General features: G+C 35.8%; 1 protein-coding gene across 2 annotated transcripts in view; it reads right to left on the bottom strand.

Moving 5' to 3' along the window:
• LOC145669006 (growth factor receptor-bound protein 10-like) overlaps nt 1-21540 on the bottom strand; it is a 460419-nt gene that overhangs the window by 151219 nt on the left and 287660 nt on the right. For both annotated transcript variants that reach the window (XM_081737330.1, XM_081737331.1), the window contains exon 6: nt 2369-2497. In XM_081737330.1, the coding sequence (XP_081593456.1) occupies nt 2369-2497 (129 nt within the window). The remainder of the gene's footprint in view (nt 1-2368; nt 2498-21540) is intronic.

Raw genomic sequence — 21540 nt, 5'->3', positions numbered from 1 at the left:
AAACACACACCTTGATCCACGCGTGTACACTCATGTCAAAAATGATTGTCGTATATCTACAACTGTCTTCTTGCAAGAATATAATTTGATAATGATTTTGCAGGGTACTTTTAATACTATGTGTATAATCGGGAAATATATATATTTGTGGTATATTTCATAGGAAAAGAATTACAAATACGGAAATTATAATGAGTAAAATAAAATGTTGCTAAATAGACAAGAAGGTTTTATTTTCGTTTTATTGTTCTTATTTACTGCTCTTTTGACATGAAATTTGCCACATACATGTCTTTCCGACTTATACATACTAACGTTATAAGAAATACCAGGCGAATTCGTTATCAAATTATATTCCTACAACAACATATTTATAGACATGCAACAATGATTTTGGACATGAGTGTACATATTACTTGAAGTAACACAACAAATTATTTACCCATCTTTCGTAACTTTATTAACTAAAGTAAGTATAATACAGTACTCTAGTATAGTGTTTAATGTATGAGCACTTGTATTATTCTGCAAGCGAAAAGACGATAAGTGATTATAAAATACTTCCACTTATATTTTCAGAAAAAAAATGATAGAACTAGATTGTTTTTTTTATACGGGAAAGAGTACAGATGAAGGTATTATTATGCAATATCAATCATTTCCCTACAACACAAGTATAGTTTTACTGAGAAAATGTACAAATGTATGTTGAGTTAGGAAGTTTTTGGGGGAGATTCGGACCAGTTGACCCTCCTTTAGGTGCGTCCCTGAAGAACACTTTGAATATTAGTTGTTCGTACAATAATTATACAAATAACCGTGTAAACCGACGATTCTTGAACTGTGGTCTGCAAACTCCTGGAGATCCGTTAACGTATAATCGGGGGTCGGCAAGTCAAACTAAATTTAATTTAACTCCATTATCCATCACGGTCCTGTCGTCCCTCATAGGGGACATAAAATATGACGACATTATTATTTCTTTACAACTTTAAAATCAGACTGTTAACATTGAAAACTGTTTGCAGGGCATGATCCATTTACAATCATCCCCTGTAAACAGTTTTCAATGTTGCCAGTCTTATTTTAATGTTGTAAATTATAAAGAGTAATATCGTTGTTATATTTTATGTCCCCTGTGGGGGACGCCGGGACCGACATGGTTATGGAAATCACGAGTATACAGTACTATTTATGTTGTGCAATATAATTAGAATATACTTATTTTGTTATTAATGATGCTGGTTTTGGTAATTTTTGTAATGTAAGCATTAAAATTAACATTTTAACCAATTTGTACTAAATATATCACGTACATGTAAATGCTTCCTCATCTTCTATTAACACGTTCGCTGCTGAGGACGCCCATCGGCGTCCAGTACTGAATTTGGCATATGCGCCGGACGCCGTTCGGCGCATGTCCCTGCCTTGTCCCTGCAGTTGATTCACTTTCCCGTCAATACCTGCACTAGCGCTGGTGGTAAAGTGAATCAGCTACAGGGACAACCGCCGAGAGGCGTCCGGCGCATATGCCAAATTCAGTATTGGACGCCGATGGGTGTCCTCAGCAGCGAACGTGTTAAGGAAATGCTTAGAAGTCCAATAAAATGCATAACATATCAAAGAGGTCCTGGAAATCACTAAGTTCAACACATCTTCGTTTAAGCCAGTGGTTCCTACCCTAGGAGAGGTGAAGAGCAAGTAGGGGAGGTGATAGGTACTGAGAGACAGAGATGTAAATTACATTGGTAATTATAAATTTTAAGAATGTTATAACAAATAAGCGTTAAATTAAATACAGCACAAACACAAAATAGCTATTAAGTAAGTACCGTGGTTCAATTAACAACAAAGATAATAATAATCATTATCATAATAAATTACAACGATATGCAGAAGTGTTTCTGGACTAAATATACATTTATGAGAATTATTATCATTATTACTGAAGATTTGAGAATTCCGTACTGAAATCTGAAATCGTAAAAAGATCAGACCAACGAGCAGCAAGAAAAGGTGGTGTTAAGTATGCAGGGTTCAGGAAGGGGACGCCAGGTAAAGAAGGTTGGGAACCACTGTTCTATATACGTTTAAGCTATTCGGATGTGTTTATATATAAATATATATAAGTTTGTTCCATAACGTAGGAAACGTAGGAAAATGTTATTTAAACAAACAATAACAAACATTTTCAAGAAGACTTACAAATACAATACAGCAAAAGATTGTTAATATGAGTTTTTAAAATCTAAAAAAATAATTGATACAGAGGACGCATAAATCAAATCTGACAGTGTTACCATTTTTACTACATGAATCATAATCTTCAAATGACAATAATTATCTCTATCAATAGCTATCTACTTACCTTGTATGACAGATAGACAGTTTTATCCCGAAGAAGCAAAAACGCCTTTCTCCACACTTGTTTATTGGCCTCTCGCACCCAAACGTGGCTAAAAATCGGTGGAGAATCCTCACCGGAAGCCAAAAGTGTCTGTAAGTAGCACCGGAAGAAAAAAAAATCACTAATAAGTCTTTTGAATGCTTGCTTTTTTTAGTGAAGACAAAATAGAATTTAACACAAATAATACACAAAGAAATAATGTGATGTGTCAATCTCACAGTAACAAAGGGGGGAGGGGGAACAAAAACAGAAAAAATTTGCCCAACCGACCGGCAGAATTTTCTTTTTTCTTTCTTTTTCTTTTCTCTTTTTTAAAGTACCACTTCGCTAACTCGGATTTCGTGTTTGTAGAAGAAGTTCAAATTGTGCACTGGCTGGCGCTTCGGTAAGTGCTGGTGGAGCCTCCTAGCAGCTGATGAGCGATTATGACGTCATTTCCTGCGACTGATGATTTCAAGCTATGCTTATTGGTTGCCACGCCGACCAATAGTGGAAGTTCTTAAGCAGAGGCATTTGTGCATGCCCTTGTCCCCAGAGCATATGAAGAACAGCTGTTGCTACTACGAGTGCAATTGGCACGAAAACTCCCCCCTACACACACCTATTTTTCTTTTTTTCTAAAAAAAAAAGAAAAACAAAAGGTAGGAGCGCGGAAAGATGTTCCTCTTTCTAGCGATGACTCATTTCCCCTCCCCCTCCTTTCGAAAGACAAATCGCTGTCCTCCTCCCCTGTAAACCTTGCCAAGTCCTTTACGCACTGTTGTTTTTAAAGTCTCTTTTTAAAAGAAACCCTTTAATTATATCACTCGAACGACTCGATGTTTATGACCAAACACGCGTAACAGGGTACAACAAAATTTATCGCCTATCATTGTGCGGGAAAGAAATTTACACAGCGTATTGTATATGACGAAAAATTGAACGTTAGTGCTAACTTGGAATGCATATAATTAGCACGACTTTTGCGGCTTTTTTTTTTTTTTTTTAAAGTTAAATAATTATAACTTCATCTTGTCCGCTATCAACTGGAAACAAGACTCTTCTATGAATTTTCATAACTATTTATTAAAAATAATAACGCAACATTCTGTGCGAAAAATTCCCAGACTGAAAGTCGCCGTGTAACAAAATGACTTGAAGCGGCAAAAAAAAAAAAAAAAAAGGTAGCTCTTACCACACGTATACGGTAAAGACGGAGCTTGCTCTACAATATGTGCTACACGTGCATTTTCACGGGACGGTAAAATCTGTCATATCTATATTATTTAAAATAAATATTTCTTGTTGGAAACATACTTCATGATGGTAGTTGAATTTACTAAGCTGGCCTATTTGAATACTACATTCATAAACCATGTTTAGGTCGCATTAGTTTAAGATCATATGGACAGTGCTAAGGCAAATGATCAAACAAATCCCAGCATGAATTGTTTGATTGTTGTCAATACGAGAACTCAATTCTCTAACAGTAGCGAACACCTGTTCCATTTAGTTAGTTATCATAGTTTTGACTTGAAAACTAGTTTTGTCTTTGTTACAAGTAAGCTATCATTACAGGAATTTCTTATCATTGAAGGTGGAAACAAATCAAGAAATAAAGGTAAAAGAACTAGTTGCACTGGAATTGCACACTGGAAGCTCGATATTGAGTTGAGTTGATTTAGAGTTTAACGTCCCGTTCAGCAGCGAGGCTATATGAGACGTGGAGCTACTGATTAACGTGGACTCCGAACCACTTGAGCTCCCGCCGGGAATCGAACCCGGGTCTTCCACGCCAAAGGCGCATACGCTAACCGCTTAGCCACGAAGGAGCTCTGAAGCTCGATATTCAATTCTATAGACAGGATTGCCATCTTTCCTCTGCAGGTGTGTTTACTTTATCTTTTACTAACATAATAAATCATTATTTAAAAGAAAATTGACAACGAGATTGTTGAGTTGAGTTGAGTTGATTTTGAGTTTAACGTCCCGTTCAGCAGCGAGGCTATATGAGACTTGGACCTACTGATTAACGTGGAATCCGAACCACATAAGCTCCCGCCGGGAATCGAACCCGGGTCTCCCACGCCAAAGGCGCGTACGTTAAAAGCTTAGCCACGGAGGAGCTCTGACTACGAGATTGTGTTCGTAGTGTTTAGGTCTTTCTGAGTGCGAGTGTCTTTCCCCTCCTATTCGTTGTTCATGATGGGGTAGCATAATTAAAATCCTGGCTTTTAATATTTGTTCTTTCTGGAGAAAGGGGAGCAGGAAATTGCCTAGGGTTGGCCCTGAGTAAAGAGTATTATGAATTTATAATATATTAATGCATAATGAGACGGATCTCTCATGTGATGAGATGCACCAATATCAATCTATAAATATCATTAAGCGGAAAAAAATTGCATAAATTCTCATGTGCCGTTTACGAGAAAATCCACTTAGAAAAACTCATTTTTATTGCGCTAATAACAACAATGTAAGACAACAACAGATTCAAACGAAGTTCCGAGTTCGATTCCCGGTGGGTGAATGTTGAAAATTGAACGCATTATGTCGGATTAGACTTCACTTTAAACTGTGAATCCATGTCTTATAGAGCATCGGTGCTGAAAAGAGACGATAAATTTCAACACACCAAAATAATAATAATAGCCTCAGTAACACGTCACAACTACGGCGAAACTAATACAAAAACACCCTGTATCAAGCCTTTCATTATGTTACTAGCAAAAGGACACTATAGTCTGCATCACTAGAATTGGCGTATGGCGTCAACCAATAAGCCTGCAGTGCGCTGTTGCCAAACCTTCAGTGTGGTATCTTATCATTCGTAAATGACCATAAATATGAACAAAATCAATTACGGAAGATTAAATTCCTTTGGAATCAGCGCACTGCGAGCTTATTGGCTGACGCCATACGGAAATTTAGATGACACGGACTATATAGATGCTATATCTAATGAGATATTTTAAATTTTAATTTAAGATATTTTCAGTTCATGTTTCCAGTGTTGTTGCAAGTGTTTCTTTTTTTCTTTTCTTTTCTTCTTTTTCTGTTTTAAATTATTTTCCAATGCATCTCTATCTGTTATTGTTGATTTCAGTTTAAGGTCCCTTCCAGTGGTGAGGCAATATAAGGAGCGTGAACTAACAGCTTAACATGGAATCCGAACAACGTGAACTCCCACCGAGTCTTCTGCGCCAAACTTGCATACGCTAACTGCTTAAGAGTCTTCATCCCGGCGAAATTAAAATACCGCTAATTTTACAGTAATTATGTGATATCTTCAAATAAATAAAAGATAATTGAAATATGGAACAAGAGCGCCCTAGACAATATTATTTTGCGTGAGGTACCATTATCACAAGTCACCTAGTGGCTTTCCGTTTTCAGCTGTTTAGAAACGCGAAAATAAACGCAGATTTTCAAAATGGCTCGAAATTGAAAGCAGATAAGTGAGTCGTGATAACGGTATCTCATGCAAAATAATATTGTCTAGGACCCTCTTGTTCCACATTTCGATTATCTTTTATCTATTTGAAGATATCACATAATTACTGTAAAATTAGCGGTATTTTAATTTCGCCGGAATGAAGACTCTTAACTACAAGAAAGCTCGCGTCTCTATGTGAAAACGACCGGGACCACATATGCCCACAATGCACGTATCGAGAAGAGGGTGTTGAATTTGTAGAATATATAAAGCAAGGCACTAGGTAGGAAGATAAAATCGAAATCCTATGCTTTATGACTTATATCAAATGTTCATCATCGCTGAAGTAAACAGCTTGCTATTGGATGTTATCTTGTGTTATAAGCCAATCAAGTCTTCTCTCAAAGATTTTTCTTTATATTTCTTCTCAGATTCGACATGGTCTAGCCCGGTGATTTCCAGTTTTTCGGTTCATGGCGCCCTTATCAAGGACGCCCATTAAGGGGGCAAGGTGAGGCGCTCGCCTCCCTAGAAGAAATTGCACTTCAGAATATCGAAAACCCAATAGAATTTTTACATTAGTTACAGCAAAATTTGAAACTATATTTGAAACGTCGCTTATACTTGCCCTCCCTTGGAAACTACAACATGGGCGCCCTTGGCCCTTATTGTTCTACAATTTTTCAATGAGGAGGGCCAGATATCTGCCGCTGTAACTCAGAACCCATACGTGTATCTACAGGGACGTTCACAACGGATCGTTCAGGCACATAAAAATGACACGGGGAACGTGCAGAATGACATGTGAGACAACCCGGAAAACATCTAATCCTTTTCGTAACAATTCGTATTGTTGCTACGGTAAGGGCCCAAGCGACCAGTCTGAAGAACTGGTAACGCTGGTTTTTCATTCAACATAGATAGACTTTTCGTACTACACTGTCCGATATCACATGCTTCCACCAAGTGGGCTTTGCAGTGGATTGTCTTCGTGAGTTTTCTCGGGATTCTCCTGTTTCTGGCCACTTTCTTCATTGCATCATCCCATTATCACCTTTTCCTTTAAGCTCGGTGCATAAATTTTAAACGTTAAATTAAATAATAATAATAATAATAATAATAATAATAATAATAATAATAATAATAATAATAATAATAATAATAATAATAATAATAATAATAAACACAACAAGCAAAACATCTTCGTTACAGCACTCGCTAATTTACATCTGTTAGTTATTAATTCATTATTTGCAGCACTTGGAAGTACGTTATACTTATGCTGTACTATCTCACAAAGAGGTAATGTGGGTTGCCTAAGAAGTCAGGTAACAACCTATCTTTTCAGGAAACCGAGTTATACTATGCAATCGCTTATTGTTAATTCCTATAAAATTTGGAGATTTTGCTTTGCCGTATGTTTTTTTTTTTTTTTTTTTTTGATCTGATTTCTGACGTTTCTGCGTAGGGTAAAAAATTGGGGAAACATCGATCCCCAACAATACAAGTTACTGCTAATAGGAAGAACTAATAATACAGTATATTAAAACGTAATAAAATTACCATTATAGAAGAAGCTGAGTCTTCAAAGTAGATCAAAAGAACGATCTTACCTGAAAGCACACATCTGCTATTAAGAATTTAATCAAGTAACAAAACCTATTAATACACAAGATGATTTCAAATCAGGTGAAATTGTAAAAATCAGACTTACCAAACACATGAAAGGAACGAAAGTAAAAAAAAATAAAAAGAACAAAAGGAAGCATACAAAGAAAAGTAAGAAAGAAAGAAGAGAAGGAAAAAGAAAACGAAAGGAAGGAAAGAAACAAAGAAGTAAATTAAAGGAAGACAGAAGGAAAGAAAAGGAGACTATGGCGTGCAGATTTCACTATAAACTTACAGTAAAACCCCTCTTGTCCGCCATCGACTGGTCAGTCACTTCGGTTGATCGGACCGTGCTCGAGCCGAACTTGTCCCGATTAGTCGGTGACTCACGAGGCTCATAGTCTTTTACTGCCGTCGCGGCATTGTTGCTTACTTGCTGTTACCGCTTGTCCGCTTTAGAGCTCCGTCATCTCGTACCGTTTCTTTCGTTGTGCATGTTTTCTGTACTGTTCTGTGCAGTTTTTAGTGCTTATTTTACTGTAAGTACGCATTTTCCTATATTTTCCTGATAATCTAACCTTTTCTGCGTTCCGACCATACTTCCAGTCCCAAGGGTGACGGATTAGAGGGGTTCTACAGTATTTGGCAAATCAATATTTTACTGCAGTTGAATTTGCATATCAAAACATAAATCCAGGAAATTTTTCTATCAATACTTATTTTTTTTTTTTTTTTGCTTATATTTGTGCAACACTTACGTAGTATAAATGATTGACTACAGATGACTGTACTTATCTTGATTTTAATTTTCAACTTGTTATTCTGTAAAGACTAAGTTGAATCCATTTAACCAACTGGATATTATAAAATATTTATTATTGCAACAACGAGATTGGTAAGTAAAACGTAACCGACGAGGAGCGCAACCCAGAAGACCACCACGCTGTTCAAGCAGTTTCGCTGAGACAACATCCACTACCCTCCCTACAGTCCAGATCTCGCTCCAAGAGACTTTCACCTGTTCGTGCACTTGAAGGAGCACCTAAGAGGCCGTCGATTCGCTTCAGACGAAGAGGTGAAACACGTCGTGACAACGTGAATGAACACGCAAGGACAGGATTGTTATCAGGAAGGAATATTCAAACTCATCCTACGATGCCACAAGTGCCTTAATCGATATGGGGATTATATCGAAAAATAACCTAATGTAGGTATTATCTGGTGGCTGTATTGGTTGTATGAAATAATATATATACACGTTTCACTGCAGGTTTAGTAACCTCACTTTCTGATCATTCCTTGTATAAGTAATATCGTCTTTACATATCCTGCAATTTTACATGCAATCTGAGGATTTTGCATATATTTAAGGCAGCTAGTCATGGGTTCTTCACAAAATATAGGAAAAGAAAGAAAGAAAAAGAAATAAAGAAAAGAAGAGAAAGGAAGAAATAAACAAGTAAAGAATAAAAAGAAAAAACAAATTAAAAAATTATCAAGCACAATTTGGAAATGGAAATTCAACATATAATCGGAGTCTATCGCACATTGTTGAATAGACAAGGGACCTTACACGCCTCTACGATACCTTACTTTCAGATCACAATCAGTTCTCAAGTTATTATACCTAAACATCAATATCCTATAGCGATTTTTAGTACAACACAGAAACCACGACAATGTTCTTGACAGGTAAGATTTCCAATGTAACACAGGGTGTCTCAAAAGTTCCCTGACATAGGGTAAATCTGTTATTATCAGAGTTACAAAATGTAAGAGGGGAAACCGTCTCCAAATATGATGTTTTCAATTTAAAGTGAAGGATTTTTTTTATTTTAATCGGACGAGCCGTTTGGGCTGTACATTCTATGCGTTCATTGTTAAATGAAAATAAACATAAATTTTGTAAGAGTATGGTGCATGGGGGCATACTTGAAATAGGGACTGGCCATCGACACGTTAGCGCAAAAGACAGTAATTTCATTCACTTATGTTATGGGTCCGGGTAAATAAATGTGTTGCATTTCCATTTAACATTTTGCACATAAAGAATGTACAGCCCAAACGGCTCGCCCGATTAAAAAAAAAAAAAAAAAAAAAAAAAAAACATTCCTTCACTTTAGATTAGAAACTTCATATTTGGAGACGGTTTCCCCCTCTTACATTTTGTTGCAACTCTGATAATAACAGAGTTACCCTATGTCAGGCGTAGTTTTGAGACACCCTGTATGTGTGTGTAAGAGATAGGCATCTCTAGAGAATATGTCTATAGCAACCTATACGCTTTTCCAATGTGTTAATATCAGCCTGTTACTTGGTTTCTCCAAGGAAAGAAGTCAACCTACTTCGGGGGCAAGGAGAGAGGTCAATGAAAAAGGAAAGAAACCTCCTTAACTAAGGTTTCAGAGAAAACAATAGCGCAGTAAAAATTGAAGTTTTCCATTGGTTCTGAAGGATAAGAGATACAAACACGTCACTCTCCTACTGTTTGTTGTTATTTGTCTCGTGTTTTGCTTGCAATTATAGTTTCCTCTTTATATCTGGTGGCCTCTTTTAGTGTAATACTATTCACAATGAGTTAACCATAACAGCGATTGTAGTGTCGTTAGTATTTCTAGAGAAGATGATGATTACTACTTGAAAATGCAGTGGCGGATTTAGAAGGTTAAAAGAGGGGAGGCATCCAAAACCCAGACTATGAAAAGTATATAATCAGTTTACTATAAACTTTTAAAAGTATATAAATAATAGCTTAAATTATTTTTGTTACTTAAAAAAACTGGGAGTCTAAAGCCCCACAGCCACTTGGGATACGGATTTTCAGAGCTAATTGTAGACCCAATGTACATCTAATAGTAGTAATTTTCTGTTTCAGCTCGCACACGCGACTTACTTATATGATTTCCTGTTTGAAGAAAGTGGTGTCACTATCGAAACATTCTATATTAGAAAATAACGGAAGAAGAAAATAACACAAGAAAAAAAGAATGAAAATGAAAAAGGAAGGTAAAATATATAAATAAATGGAAAAAGAAAAAGAAAATAAAGATAGAAAGAAAGAACATAAATAAAACAGGGAAGAAAAGAAAGGAAATAAAAGAAAGGAGAAAAATTAAATAATAAAGGAAAAAGTCAGAAAGGAATTGGAGAAAGTACAAAGGAATTAAGAACGGAAAGAAATCGAGAAAGGAAAAGAAAATTAGGAAACGAAAAGACGAAAGGAATAAAAAATAAATAAATAAATAAAATGAAAAAGATAAAATATATAAGTAAATGGAAAAAGGAAATAAAGATTAAAAGAAAATAGGGAAGAAAAGAAAGGAAAGATAATAAAAAATAAAGGAAAAATAGAGAAAGCAGAAATGAAAGGAAGGGGAAAACGACAGAAAAATGAAAGAAAATAAAGGAAGGAACATAAAAGAAAAAAATAAAATAAATACATAAATAAACAACGGAATGAAGAAAAGAAAAGAGAACCAGAAAGGAAGGAAGAAAAGAAAGGAAGAAGTAAATAAATAAATAAGTAAATAAATAACGAAAAAAGGAAAGAGGAAAATTAAAAATACACGGAGTCAGAAACGAAATGGAGAAAGCAGAAAGGAATTACGAACGGAAAGGACGGGAGAAAGGAAAGAAAGACAATGAGGTAAAATACAAGAAGAAAAGAGTAAATAAATAAATAAGGAAATGAAGAGAAAGAAGAAAAGAGAAGCAGAAAGGATGGAAGAAAGAAAAGGATTAAATAAATAAAGAAAGAAAGAAAGAAAGAAAGAAAGAAAGAAAGAAAGAATGTAAGAAAGAAAGGAAAGGAAAGAGGAAAATAAAAAGAAAAAAGTCAGGAAGGAAATGCATAAAACAGAAAGGAATTAAGTACGGAAAGGAATGGAGAAAGATAAAAGACAATAGGGGAAAATAAAGGAAGGAAAGAGAAAGAAGATATAAAAGAAAGAAAACTAAATAAGTAAAGGAATGGAGGAAGAATGAAAGAAAAAGAAAGAAAAGCAGAAAGGATGGAAGAAAGGAAAGGAAGAAGTAAATAAATAAATAAATAAATAAATAAATAAATAAATAAATAAATAAATAAATAAGGAAATGAAGAGAGGAAGAAAGAAATAAAAGGAAAGAAAAGAAGGTATAGAAGATAGGAAAGGAAAAAGTAAATAAATAAAGAGCGGAAGAAAGAAAGAAAAGGAAAGAGGAAAATAAAAAATAAAGGAAATGAAGAAAGCAGAAAGGAATTAAGAACGAAAAGGAAAGACAAGAAATGCGGGAAAATGAAGGAAGAAAACAGAAATGAAGGAAAAAAGAAAATAGGAAATAAATACGGAAAGAAATGAAAGGAAAGAGGGAAATAAAAAATAAAGGATGAAAGTCAGAAAGAAAATGGAGAAAGTAGAAAGGTCTTAAGCACGGAAAAGAAGAGAGAACGGGAAGAAAGGAAATGAGGAAAAATAAAGAAACGAAAACCAGAAAAAGAATGAAAATAAGTAAATAAGGGAATAAAGAGATTAAAGAAGAAAAGAAAAGCAGAAGGGATGGAAGAAAGTAAAGGAAGAAGTAAATTAAATAAATGAAGGAAAGAAGAAAATAAAAATTAAAGAAATGAAGAAAGCAGAAAGGATTAAGAATTAAAAGGAAGGGAAAAGAAACAAACTGAGAGAAAATAAAGGAAGAAAGGATAGAAAATAAATAAATAAGGGAATGAAGAAAAGGAAAAATGAGAGAAAGGAAAGAAAGAAAATGAGAGAAAATAAAGGAAGAAAGGAAAGAATAAATAAATAAAAGAATACAGAGAAGAAGGAAGAAAGAGAAGAAAAGAGAAACAGAAGAGATGGAAGAAATGAAAGGAATAAATAAAGAAATAATGAAAGAAAGGAAGGAAGAAGATAAAGGAAGGGGAAAAAAGAAATAAATGAATCGATGCTTTATTTAAAAATTTGAACTGTGAAGTAACCTGTCTGAAAACTGAGCTTTCAGTAATGGCGGCGATTAGAGAGATAAGAGGGGCAGTTGCCCACTTTTTTTTAAGTGACCCCTTAATGTATATCGTTTCATTTGGAAATGTAACGTTTTTGTATGTATTACTTGTTCATAGAAAAAAATGGTTCCATATAATATTTGCCGTTGCGTGATTACGTATTGGTTATTTGTCTTCCCTGGAGTTAAGAAAGCTACAGGAATTGCATTTTATTTGCCACGGAAAATAGCCGAAAAATTACCTATTGGGGCGCAGCAATTCCAGCATACTTTCATTTCTTCTTACAAGGGCTCGATATATCAGTCAACCGCTTTGAAACTAATTGAGAGAACATTTCGAGCGCAAAAAAAAAGAAAAAAAGAAAAAAGAAGAAAAGAAAATAAAATAAAAAAGAAAAAGAAAAAAGTAATTCACAAGTTATTTAATTGCACAAAAATCGACAGTTCCTAATATGTCATTATTCATTTCTATGATTAATATTATCCTTTCTATTTATTTGTTTTGCAAATTTGTTGTTAAATAATATGTTCACACAATTTTCCAGACAGAATTTTAAGATGTTCATGAGTAAGGAATCAAATCTCTTCTTACACTTTCATTGTTAAAGAGTACAAAGGGCTAGTACCTACTTGCGTTGTTGCTCTTTTCAATTTACGTAAAGAAATATGAAATACGATATACGGTATTTTAACTGGAAAACATAGTATCCTATTAGTTATGCAACCTTGATCAAAGTGTTATTTAGAAGTGTTTTGGTTTTTCCTAAATATATACAACCAGGAAAACTGAAATTGATATACAAGTATTCAGATCATTTCTTGATCCTGTCCCCCCCCCCACACACACAACGTCCAATCGGCGCCACTGGTTTCAGAGGAATCTCTTACTGTTTGATATAACATGAAATATCTTGTAAAGATGGACAAACGTTTCCTACTGTTTACAATTTTAAAATATGACTTGGCAATACTGTTTCAATGATGATCCACGACAGAAGAAAAAGGAGAATTTATCCAAGTGGAAGGCATCGTTCGTTCCGTCCGAAACTAATCGCACGTTTCGTGCTTTTTGTTTCTTCTTTTGCTGTCTGTTGCCTCTGAACATGCGAAGCAGTCAAGATATTGTTGGATGAAATAACCTGTTTCAATCTGTGTCAATTGCAAAACCCCGTCTGGAACCACTCTTCAACTCTTCTCCAGGCAAATTACTTGCAAGGTTTCTTTTTCAAAAAAAAAACATGGTTGCCACATCGTTACGCTGATTTTTTTTTTTAATAAATGATAATAATCCTCTCGTGACAAAGTACTTATTCTTCTTTCATTGCTTATTAACGCTTACTATTGCTTTGTTACATCATTCGTCTCAGTCAGACTTGGAAACCAAGAGAGAAGACCTGAGAGAAATAGTAAATGATGCAATTACGCGTTAGGAGATCACTGCTACCATCTTGTGACCTTCGAGGGAACTAAACAAAAAAATATATATATGACGAGCTCTTAACAAATGTGTGCTCTTCTGAATTTTAAAATAAATAATTATGACAGAACGAAAGAATGAACTTCTGTACAAAACATGCAGCGATACACCTGCAACGGAAAATTAGTAATATGCTGTCTCATTAAAGCATATATATTTTTTTTTAAGTTGCAATTACAGTATTCTAGGAACAACTGCATGGTTCTCAACCGATGTATCGCGAAAGCCCCCCTAAGGTGTGTTGCGAAATTTTAGTATTTAATCATGAAGAAATTAATAATAATTAGTTTAAAATCGAGACAGACTGCAGTAAACACCTCCAGAGGTAGGAATAATGCTCAATGCTATATAGGGTCATTATAACAAATATGTATCATTACTATAATAATAATAATAATAATAATAATAATAATAATAATAATAATAATAATAATAATAATAATAATAATAATAATAATAATAATAATAATAATAATAAAATATCAAACAACTCTGTCACGATACCCTGGATGCTCAGTAATAGGAATGCGCACGAGACAAGATTTGAGGCTGTCTCGTCTCGAAAATGTGCTGTAAAAGTGATGTCTCGACTCGAAAAACATATATTTTTTTATTGGAAGAGCTTTGTCTCAATTCGAATTTTCTCAGGAAAATTCTGTCTTGATTCGACTCGTGCGCATCCCTACTCAGTAGTGTGCTGTCAGTTAACAAAAAAAAAAAAAAAAAAATGATAATAACTTGCTTAACACGCTTAACGAGATTAGAATGGATTTTTTTTTTTTTTAGCAAATCCGGATTTCCCCTTTATCGAAACTCTTTTCTTGAATTATACAGTAGAACCTCTTTATAGCGAAACGTGTGGTCAATGAAAAAAATACGGGCGCGTACTTTTCTGTGTGTGAAGATATATCTGACACTGTATAACAAAAAAAAAAAAATCTTTTGTGTGTTCTTCGTGAAGTACCAATGTTAGTCGGCATGTCAGTAGAGAACGTAATGCGTAACATGTATCGAATATAGAAGGTGACAGCTTTTCCGTGTCTAGATAGTACTAGTAATGAAGACATAAAATTCAAACGTGACAAAAGTCGGAAGGAATGGCGACAAAAGGATTCAGGAAAAAAACATCTATTTTCCAAGTTTTGAGGGGGGCATGATGGCTTAGTGGTAGAGCGTTTACCTCTGGTGCGTGGGATCCCTGATTCGAGCCCCTGCCAAGTAAGTTTCTACCGGACAACATCGTGTTCTTGGTTTTCTCGCGATACTCCCATTTCCTCTAAAATTCTCATTCCACCATTTCTTCAATCACTCACCTATATTAATCATCCGTCTTCCTTAAGCCACATTGCCACGTTAAATGAATCTTGTAGCTGTCATATAAAAAACCTTGCAACCCGATCTTTCTATTTACTCTTTACATGTCACAACTTCTTGAAAGCAAGAAAGGTTTCTCCATAGATGCAGCACTGCACTCTAGTGGACAAACAGTGAACCTTCTCATTAAAAACGTGTATTTTGGCGCACTTCCCCTCCCTGTCCAAAAGAATCCACTGTTTCGGAAGCGGCGAAACTGGTTTTTCTTTTATGTCAGCGGGAGGGCGATAGCAGGTAGCAAGCAAGACGTCCCAGAAAGTTGCGCATCGTTCAACTCCTTGCAAGATAAAAAAAAAAAAAAAAAAAAAAAAGTTTTATGACCCTTTCAAGACTATGTGTACATGGTGAAATATAGTAGGGTTTCAAGATATTTTTTTTTTTTTTAATGACAGCTACAAGTTCTTCTAACGTGACAATGTGGCTTTAGCCTAAACGGCATAATCATGGGAAGTTAAATTCAAAAGATTTCTGGCTCTTTGAGAAAAGGGAGAAGAAAAAGATTTACTAATCCGTGTAAAGTGAATTGTTATGTTCTACCATTCTGCGCGCAGAACAATAGACACTACAGAAAAACGATTAAAAAGGATTAGAGACTTTCCGCACGTAGGTACTGTCACATGCAGTCGCCGCATATACCAGGCATATCGGAAGAACGCTGTGAAAGAACGCACCGCCACGCATTGGTTCCAAACATTCCGTTCGGGACATGTGAACTTTTCGAATGAACTTCGCAGTGGACGACCACATAACTGTTTGCATGACGAGGCCCTGAGAGCAGCCATTGAGGAGGACAGTAGTCTAAGTGTGATAAACTAGCAGAAAGGTTCCATGTTTCTGCTGAAACAGTCAGACTGCACTTGCATGGGATAGGGAAATCATACAAGTTAAGCAAGTGGGTACTCTCGCACATTGTCGGCAGCCAACAATGAATGACAGTTTGTTTTTCGTTGGTCACTCGGCTCCTGAGCAGACCCATCTTTCATCGCTTTCTCATTGTAGACGAAAAGTAGGTTCCCTATGACACTCCCAAACGTAAAAGACATTGGTTGTTGCCACGTGACCCTGCTCCTCACACCTCAAGACCAAATCTTCACCCGAGAAAGGTTTCTCGGCAAGGGCATTACGAATCCCTTCCACCTGGTAAGACTCATTACTACTAATCTTTACTCTCAACAGCTGCAAAGGGTGCGCCGTGCATTGCGGAAGAAGTAACAGGCATTGACGAATCGCAAGGGTGTTCTGTTCCTGCACGACAATCTCAAGCTACACGTGACAAGGATGACCCGAGCGATCCTTCAGCAACTTGGCTGGGGTTCACTGTGCCATGCACCATATTCACCATACCTTGCACCAATATATTACCAGCTGTTTCATCCCCTTGACAAACACCACAGTGGGAGATTCTTCGCAAATGAGGGAGACCTGCGGAACACACTACGAATTCTTTGCATCCACGACTGCCAAGTTTTATCACTAGAGTATTGTGCAGGTGCAGGAACGTTGGCTAAAGGTATTGGATACTTTTGGAGATTACTTCGAAACCTAAAGGTACGTACCGCCCACTGTTTTGTTTTTTTATCTCTGCTTTAGAACGGCAAGAACTTCTTTGGCTACCTTGTACTGAAAGGCACAATGGAAGCAAAAAGAAGGAAGGACAACAGAGGCCGCAAAGCCGGTATTAAGAGTCTTCATCCCGGCGAAATTAAAATACCGCTAATTTTACAGTAATTATGTGATATCTTCTAATAGATAAAAGATAATTGAAATATGAAACAAGAGCGCCCTAGACAATATTATTTTGCGTGAGGTACCGTTATCACAAGTCCCCTAGTGGCTTTCCGTTTTCAGCTGTTTAGAAACGCGAAAATAAATGCCGATTTTCAAAATGGCTCGAAATCGAAAGCAGATAAGTGAGTCGTGATAACGGTTTCTCATGCAAAATAATATTGTCTAGGGCGCTCTTGTTCCACATTTCGATTATCTTTTATCTATTTGAAGATATCACATAGTTACTGCAAAATTAGCGGTATTTTAATTTCGCCGGGATGAAGAAACTAATTGCTAACACAGAAAATTGCTAAGTCGAAGCCGTTAACCTGGGGATCGTAGTGTATCCAGTAGCGGCTCTTGAAGGAAATCCCATCGATAAAACATTTATCGCAAGCTACGGGAAGAAAGGTAGCATAATCTGCTATTTCTTGTATAAAGTTTTTGAAGCTGTGTAAAGCTCCCTTCCTTTAGCTTGTAGCAATAAAACTCAGTGGCAGATATAAAGTAAAAATGGGAAAGGGGGGGGGGGCAGCCAGACTCCAGACTATGAGAGGTATAGTATGAGTTTACTATAAAATTTCAAAATTATATAAATAACGGTTTCAATTATTTTTGTCCCTTAAAAAACTAAGGGGCTTACGCCCGGAGCTAGATCCGCCACTGATAGAACTTAGGTTTTTACTTATGTGACTTCTCCTTAATAGCCGCAACCAAATGAGTGGAAGCTTTTCAATTTTTGTCAGGTGACCTTGCAATGATAGCAGAATTCGTATTATTACTGTTTTCCATATTCCCATAAGGAAGTATTACTAAGCGTGTAACTATTCATTATTGTGTTCTTATGTTAATAAAAACCTAATGTAATGCATGATTACACAAGCGTTATTAAATATTTGCAGCATCTCTTACCTAACACAAAAGAATAAGTCATATATAATTGAATAATGTGTGATTGAACAATGTTCAATTACCATGGCGTTTAAGAACTTAACAATCATTATAAATGTGTTGCTTACTCATTTCCTTCAGCGGTTGGAATTATTTGTCAGAATAAACTGGAAATTTATAATAAATTAGAGAAAATCTACAATAATTAAAAGCATGACAATTAAGATTTTATTGTGTCAGAAACACATACTTCTTGAGCCGTTCTGGTTCAGAAACAAATATTCTTGAGCTGTTCTGGTTCAGAAACAAATATTCTTGAGCTGTTCTTCCAACTCTATAGAGCTACCGAAATGTAGTTTGATCTTTAAATTATAATATAATACCGTGGCATACACAGAATTTTATCATGGGGACTTCAAGCACCCAAGTTTATGCCATTCCTGGACATACGCGATTTTCGTATCAGTAGTATGAGGGAGGGTTGAGGAAACTTTTCTCTGAGTCGCTGACAGACGTTACGGGACCTGATCACGTGGTATGACGTCAAAATCCACAGGCACGATGTTGTCTTTCAAAACCTCACATGGCTGGGATTGAACCATCAACCCCTCACACCAGAGGTAGGCATTTTACCACTGAGGGACCGTAACTTGTAGTACCTCCACGTACAAGAATAATTCGTTCCTGTATTAACATTATGAAAATATGAAATTGTTATATTAAAATTTCTCATATAAAATAATAGAGATCCCATTAATTTGTTTTAGATTCCAAAACTATTTATATATCTGTAAAATGACTTAATTTTGTATTCAGAGGGGAAGAGGGGGCTAGTTGCAACAGGGGCAGGTTGCAACACTGTTAACATCTTCTTAATGCGAACAGTTATGAGAACGAACCTGCCCTTCACGCACGCGCATTTTGTGGAGTAACAAATATGGTTAACCGCAAACTTGTAATTATTGACAGAAAGAAGAATTGTCATTTTCAGACCAGGTGAGTAAAATTTGTGGAATTTATTTTGAAGTGACTGGCAACTACTAAAAATAAATTAACTATAACCTTACAATGAGACACGTACTTTCAGTTGTAAAATAATAACAGGCATGTTTACAATGAGATTTACGTCGAATATATTTTCTTCATTTTGTGAAGTGAAATGGATAAGGGGTAAGTTGCAACAGGTGTCGAAACATGTCCTGATGCTGAAACAAGAGTTAAATAAGAAGAATTGTGAAGAATCCAAAGGAAATGGGAAGATACTCTCAAGAGAAACAAGACAGAAAACATCACATAATAAGAGTACTGATAGTTCATTGGATGATGAAGAGTACTTTTGTTTAGTATGTCTCAAACCATATGAAGATGACGGAAGGCAGTGAGTACAGTGCTTGGAGTGTGACGGGTGAGCTCAATCTAAGAAATGTGCTAAAGATATCAGTTTTATGTTTGTCATCATTGTTTCCGAGATTCGAAGTTATTTTTGTTTGTTTGTTTGTTTGTTTATATATTATTATTTTTTCAGTCCTATATTTGTAATTTACAAACAGCTTATGAAACTTCTAGGTCTAGGTCGATTTAAACAGACAATTTGTAATTTACAAAAAGACAATTTTCGCTGTAGGCGTTACCTACAATGTCAGCATATGCTGAACAGTGTAAAACAATATTTATATTGTTTCTTTGGTATTATTTGTTATACAAATGTGTTTCACATTCATATTTTCATATGTATATTTATGTGTTGCAACAAAAGTTTAGTGTTTGGAAATTTTAAATTCTGGAGAAAAGCACAATAGTTTCGATGTTCTCAAATTTTCTGTGCAAGTAGAATATATTCTGCCATGCAACTATAAAATCTAGTGGATGTATGTTCAAAACTAAACATTATACAATTTTTTGAAGTTGAAAATTTTTTGATGTTTTTCTTACCTCATCAGAGTAGTTAGTTAACTCACATGGTCCTGGGGTCAATTCTCGGTAAGGGTATTTGCCTAGGTTTGTCAACTGACAGTTATTTATCCAGATGAGCCACATTTCTGTCAAACTAAACTTACATTTCAAGGTTTAAAATGCAATTACTTTTCATATGTTTTGAGGATTATCAACAACTTCCGGTAATTTAATATATCAGAGTTGGCAACCCTATCCAAGCAGTAGTCCGTTTTGGTGCCGAAAGGAAGCTAATTCAAACAAACAACGCAGAGGCGGATCTGGAAAGTGAAAACTTACGGGGACAAAAAGAATCCAGACTATGGCAGATATATCATGAGATTATTACAGTGAAACCTCCCTTAACGGACACCTCCCAATAACGGACACCTCTATAATACGGACAGATTTTTTTGTCTCGGCAAAAATATATGTTCTCTTGCGGAACAAAACCCTCTCTTTTACGGACACTCTCAGATACGGACGCGGGCAGTCCTTTTCCCCCCAAACGTTTGAATAATCTCTTCATAACGGACAGGAATTGTTCTCGATTCTGCGATATATTACAGTATACAGAAAAGTATTTTCCCCATAAGTATCTCTCATGAGTCCAGACCTGGTGAACCATCAAACAGAACAGCTGAACTTGAAATTTTTTCCGTAAGAAACTGTTTTCTGACGGAAATCCTAGAAAATTTTCAATAAGCAATAACACTCATGCAGGGTTAGTCGTAAGGCCCGGAATTGTATGCGAAAGATCTTTCCTTCCCTAACAAATTTAATCCTTTTCGTCTGAACCTTGCATCTTTACCGACAATTTCATAGATAACAAAACAAACATTGTTTTACAATAACATTTTCAACGAGCAATGCTACCTCTCTTACTTTTTTGAAAAAAAAAAATCTACTCATGATACTGGAACAAGTCTGGGTTGGAGTTTTCCCGGCTTCCTTTTCATTTTCTCTAAAAGGATATTCTTTGTGATTGGCCCTGGGTCAATAAATATGCACCCCCCCATAGCTTGCCATTTCATCCATTCTGTCAACGAAGATGCCGCGCCAGTAGAAAAAATACACAAACACACACACACACAGACACTTGTTTCTTCTGCAATCGTATTGAGGATTTTTAGAGGACACTTGCTAATGAGTTTTATTAGCATTGTAGAAGAAAAAGCATGCCTTTTTCGTTAAACATTGCCCAGCAATAACAGGCTATGATTTAATAGAAATGAATTTCTCCTTCATCCCTCCCAGTAATTCAAATTGTACTAAATAAGACTATTTTCATATTGAATTTTACGTATTTACGCCCATACATAATGTATTTACTGATATTACTGCATACAATTACCCTTATGAGAAATTAAATTTCTGTAACCTCTCTATAACGGACATCTCTCAGTAACGGACAAAACTTCACGTCCCATTGGTGTCCGCTATTGAGAGGTTTCAAAGTAATAGCTTAAATTATTTTTTCATTGAAAAACTGGGCGCCTAGACCTCCCTGTCCCCTGCTGTATACGCCACTAGAACAAAGCAATTTATACTGGAACTGTCTACAACAATACGAACGAGAGTGAAACAGGATAATAATAACATACCAACAGAAAGCGTGAAACTCCGATCGGGAATCTCTGAACCAGGGCCGAATTAAGGAGGAGCTTAGGGGGCTATAGCCCCAGGCCTCCA

This window comes from Thermobia domestica, chromosome 13 (genome assembly GCF_964235325.1).
Source record: "Thermobia domestica chromosome 13, izTheDome1.hap1.1, whole genome shotgun sequence".
Lineage (NCBI taxonomy): Eukaryota > Metazoa > Arthropoda > Insecta > Zygentoma > Lepismatidae > Thermobia > Thermobia domestica.
The sequence above is the reverse complement of the archived record's forward strand: the minus strand, read 5'-3'. Positions and strand labels throughout refer to the sequence as shown.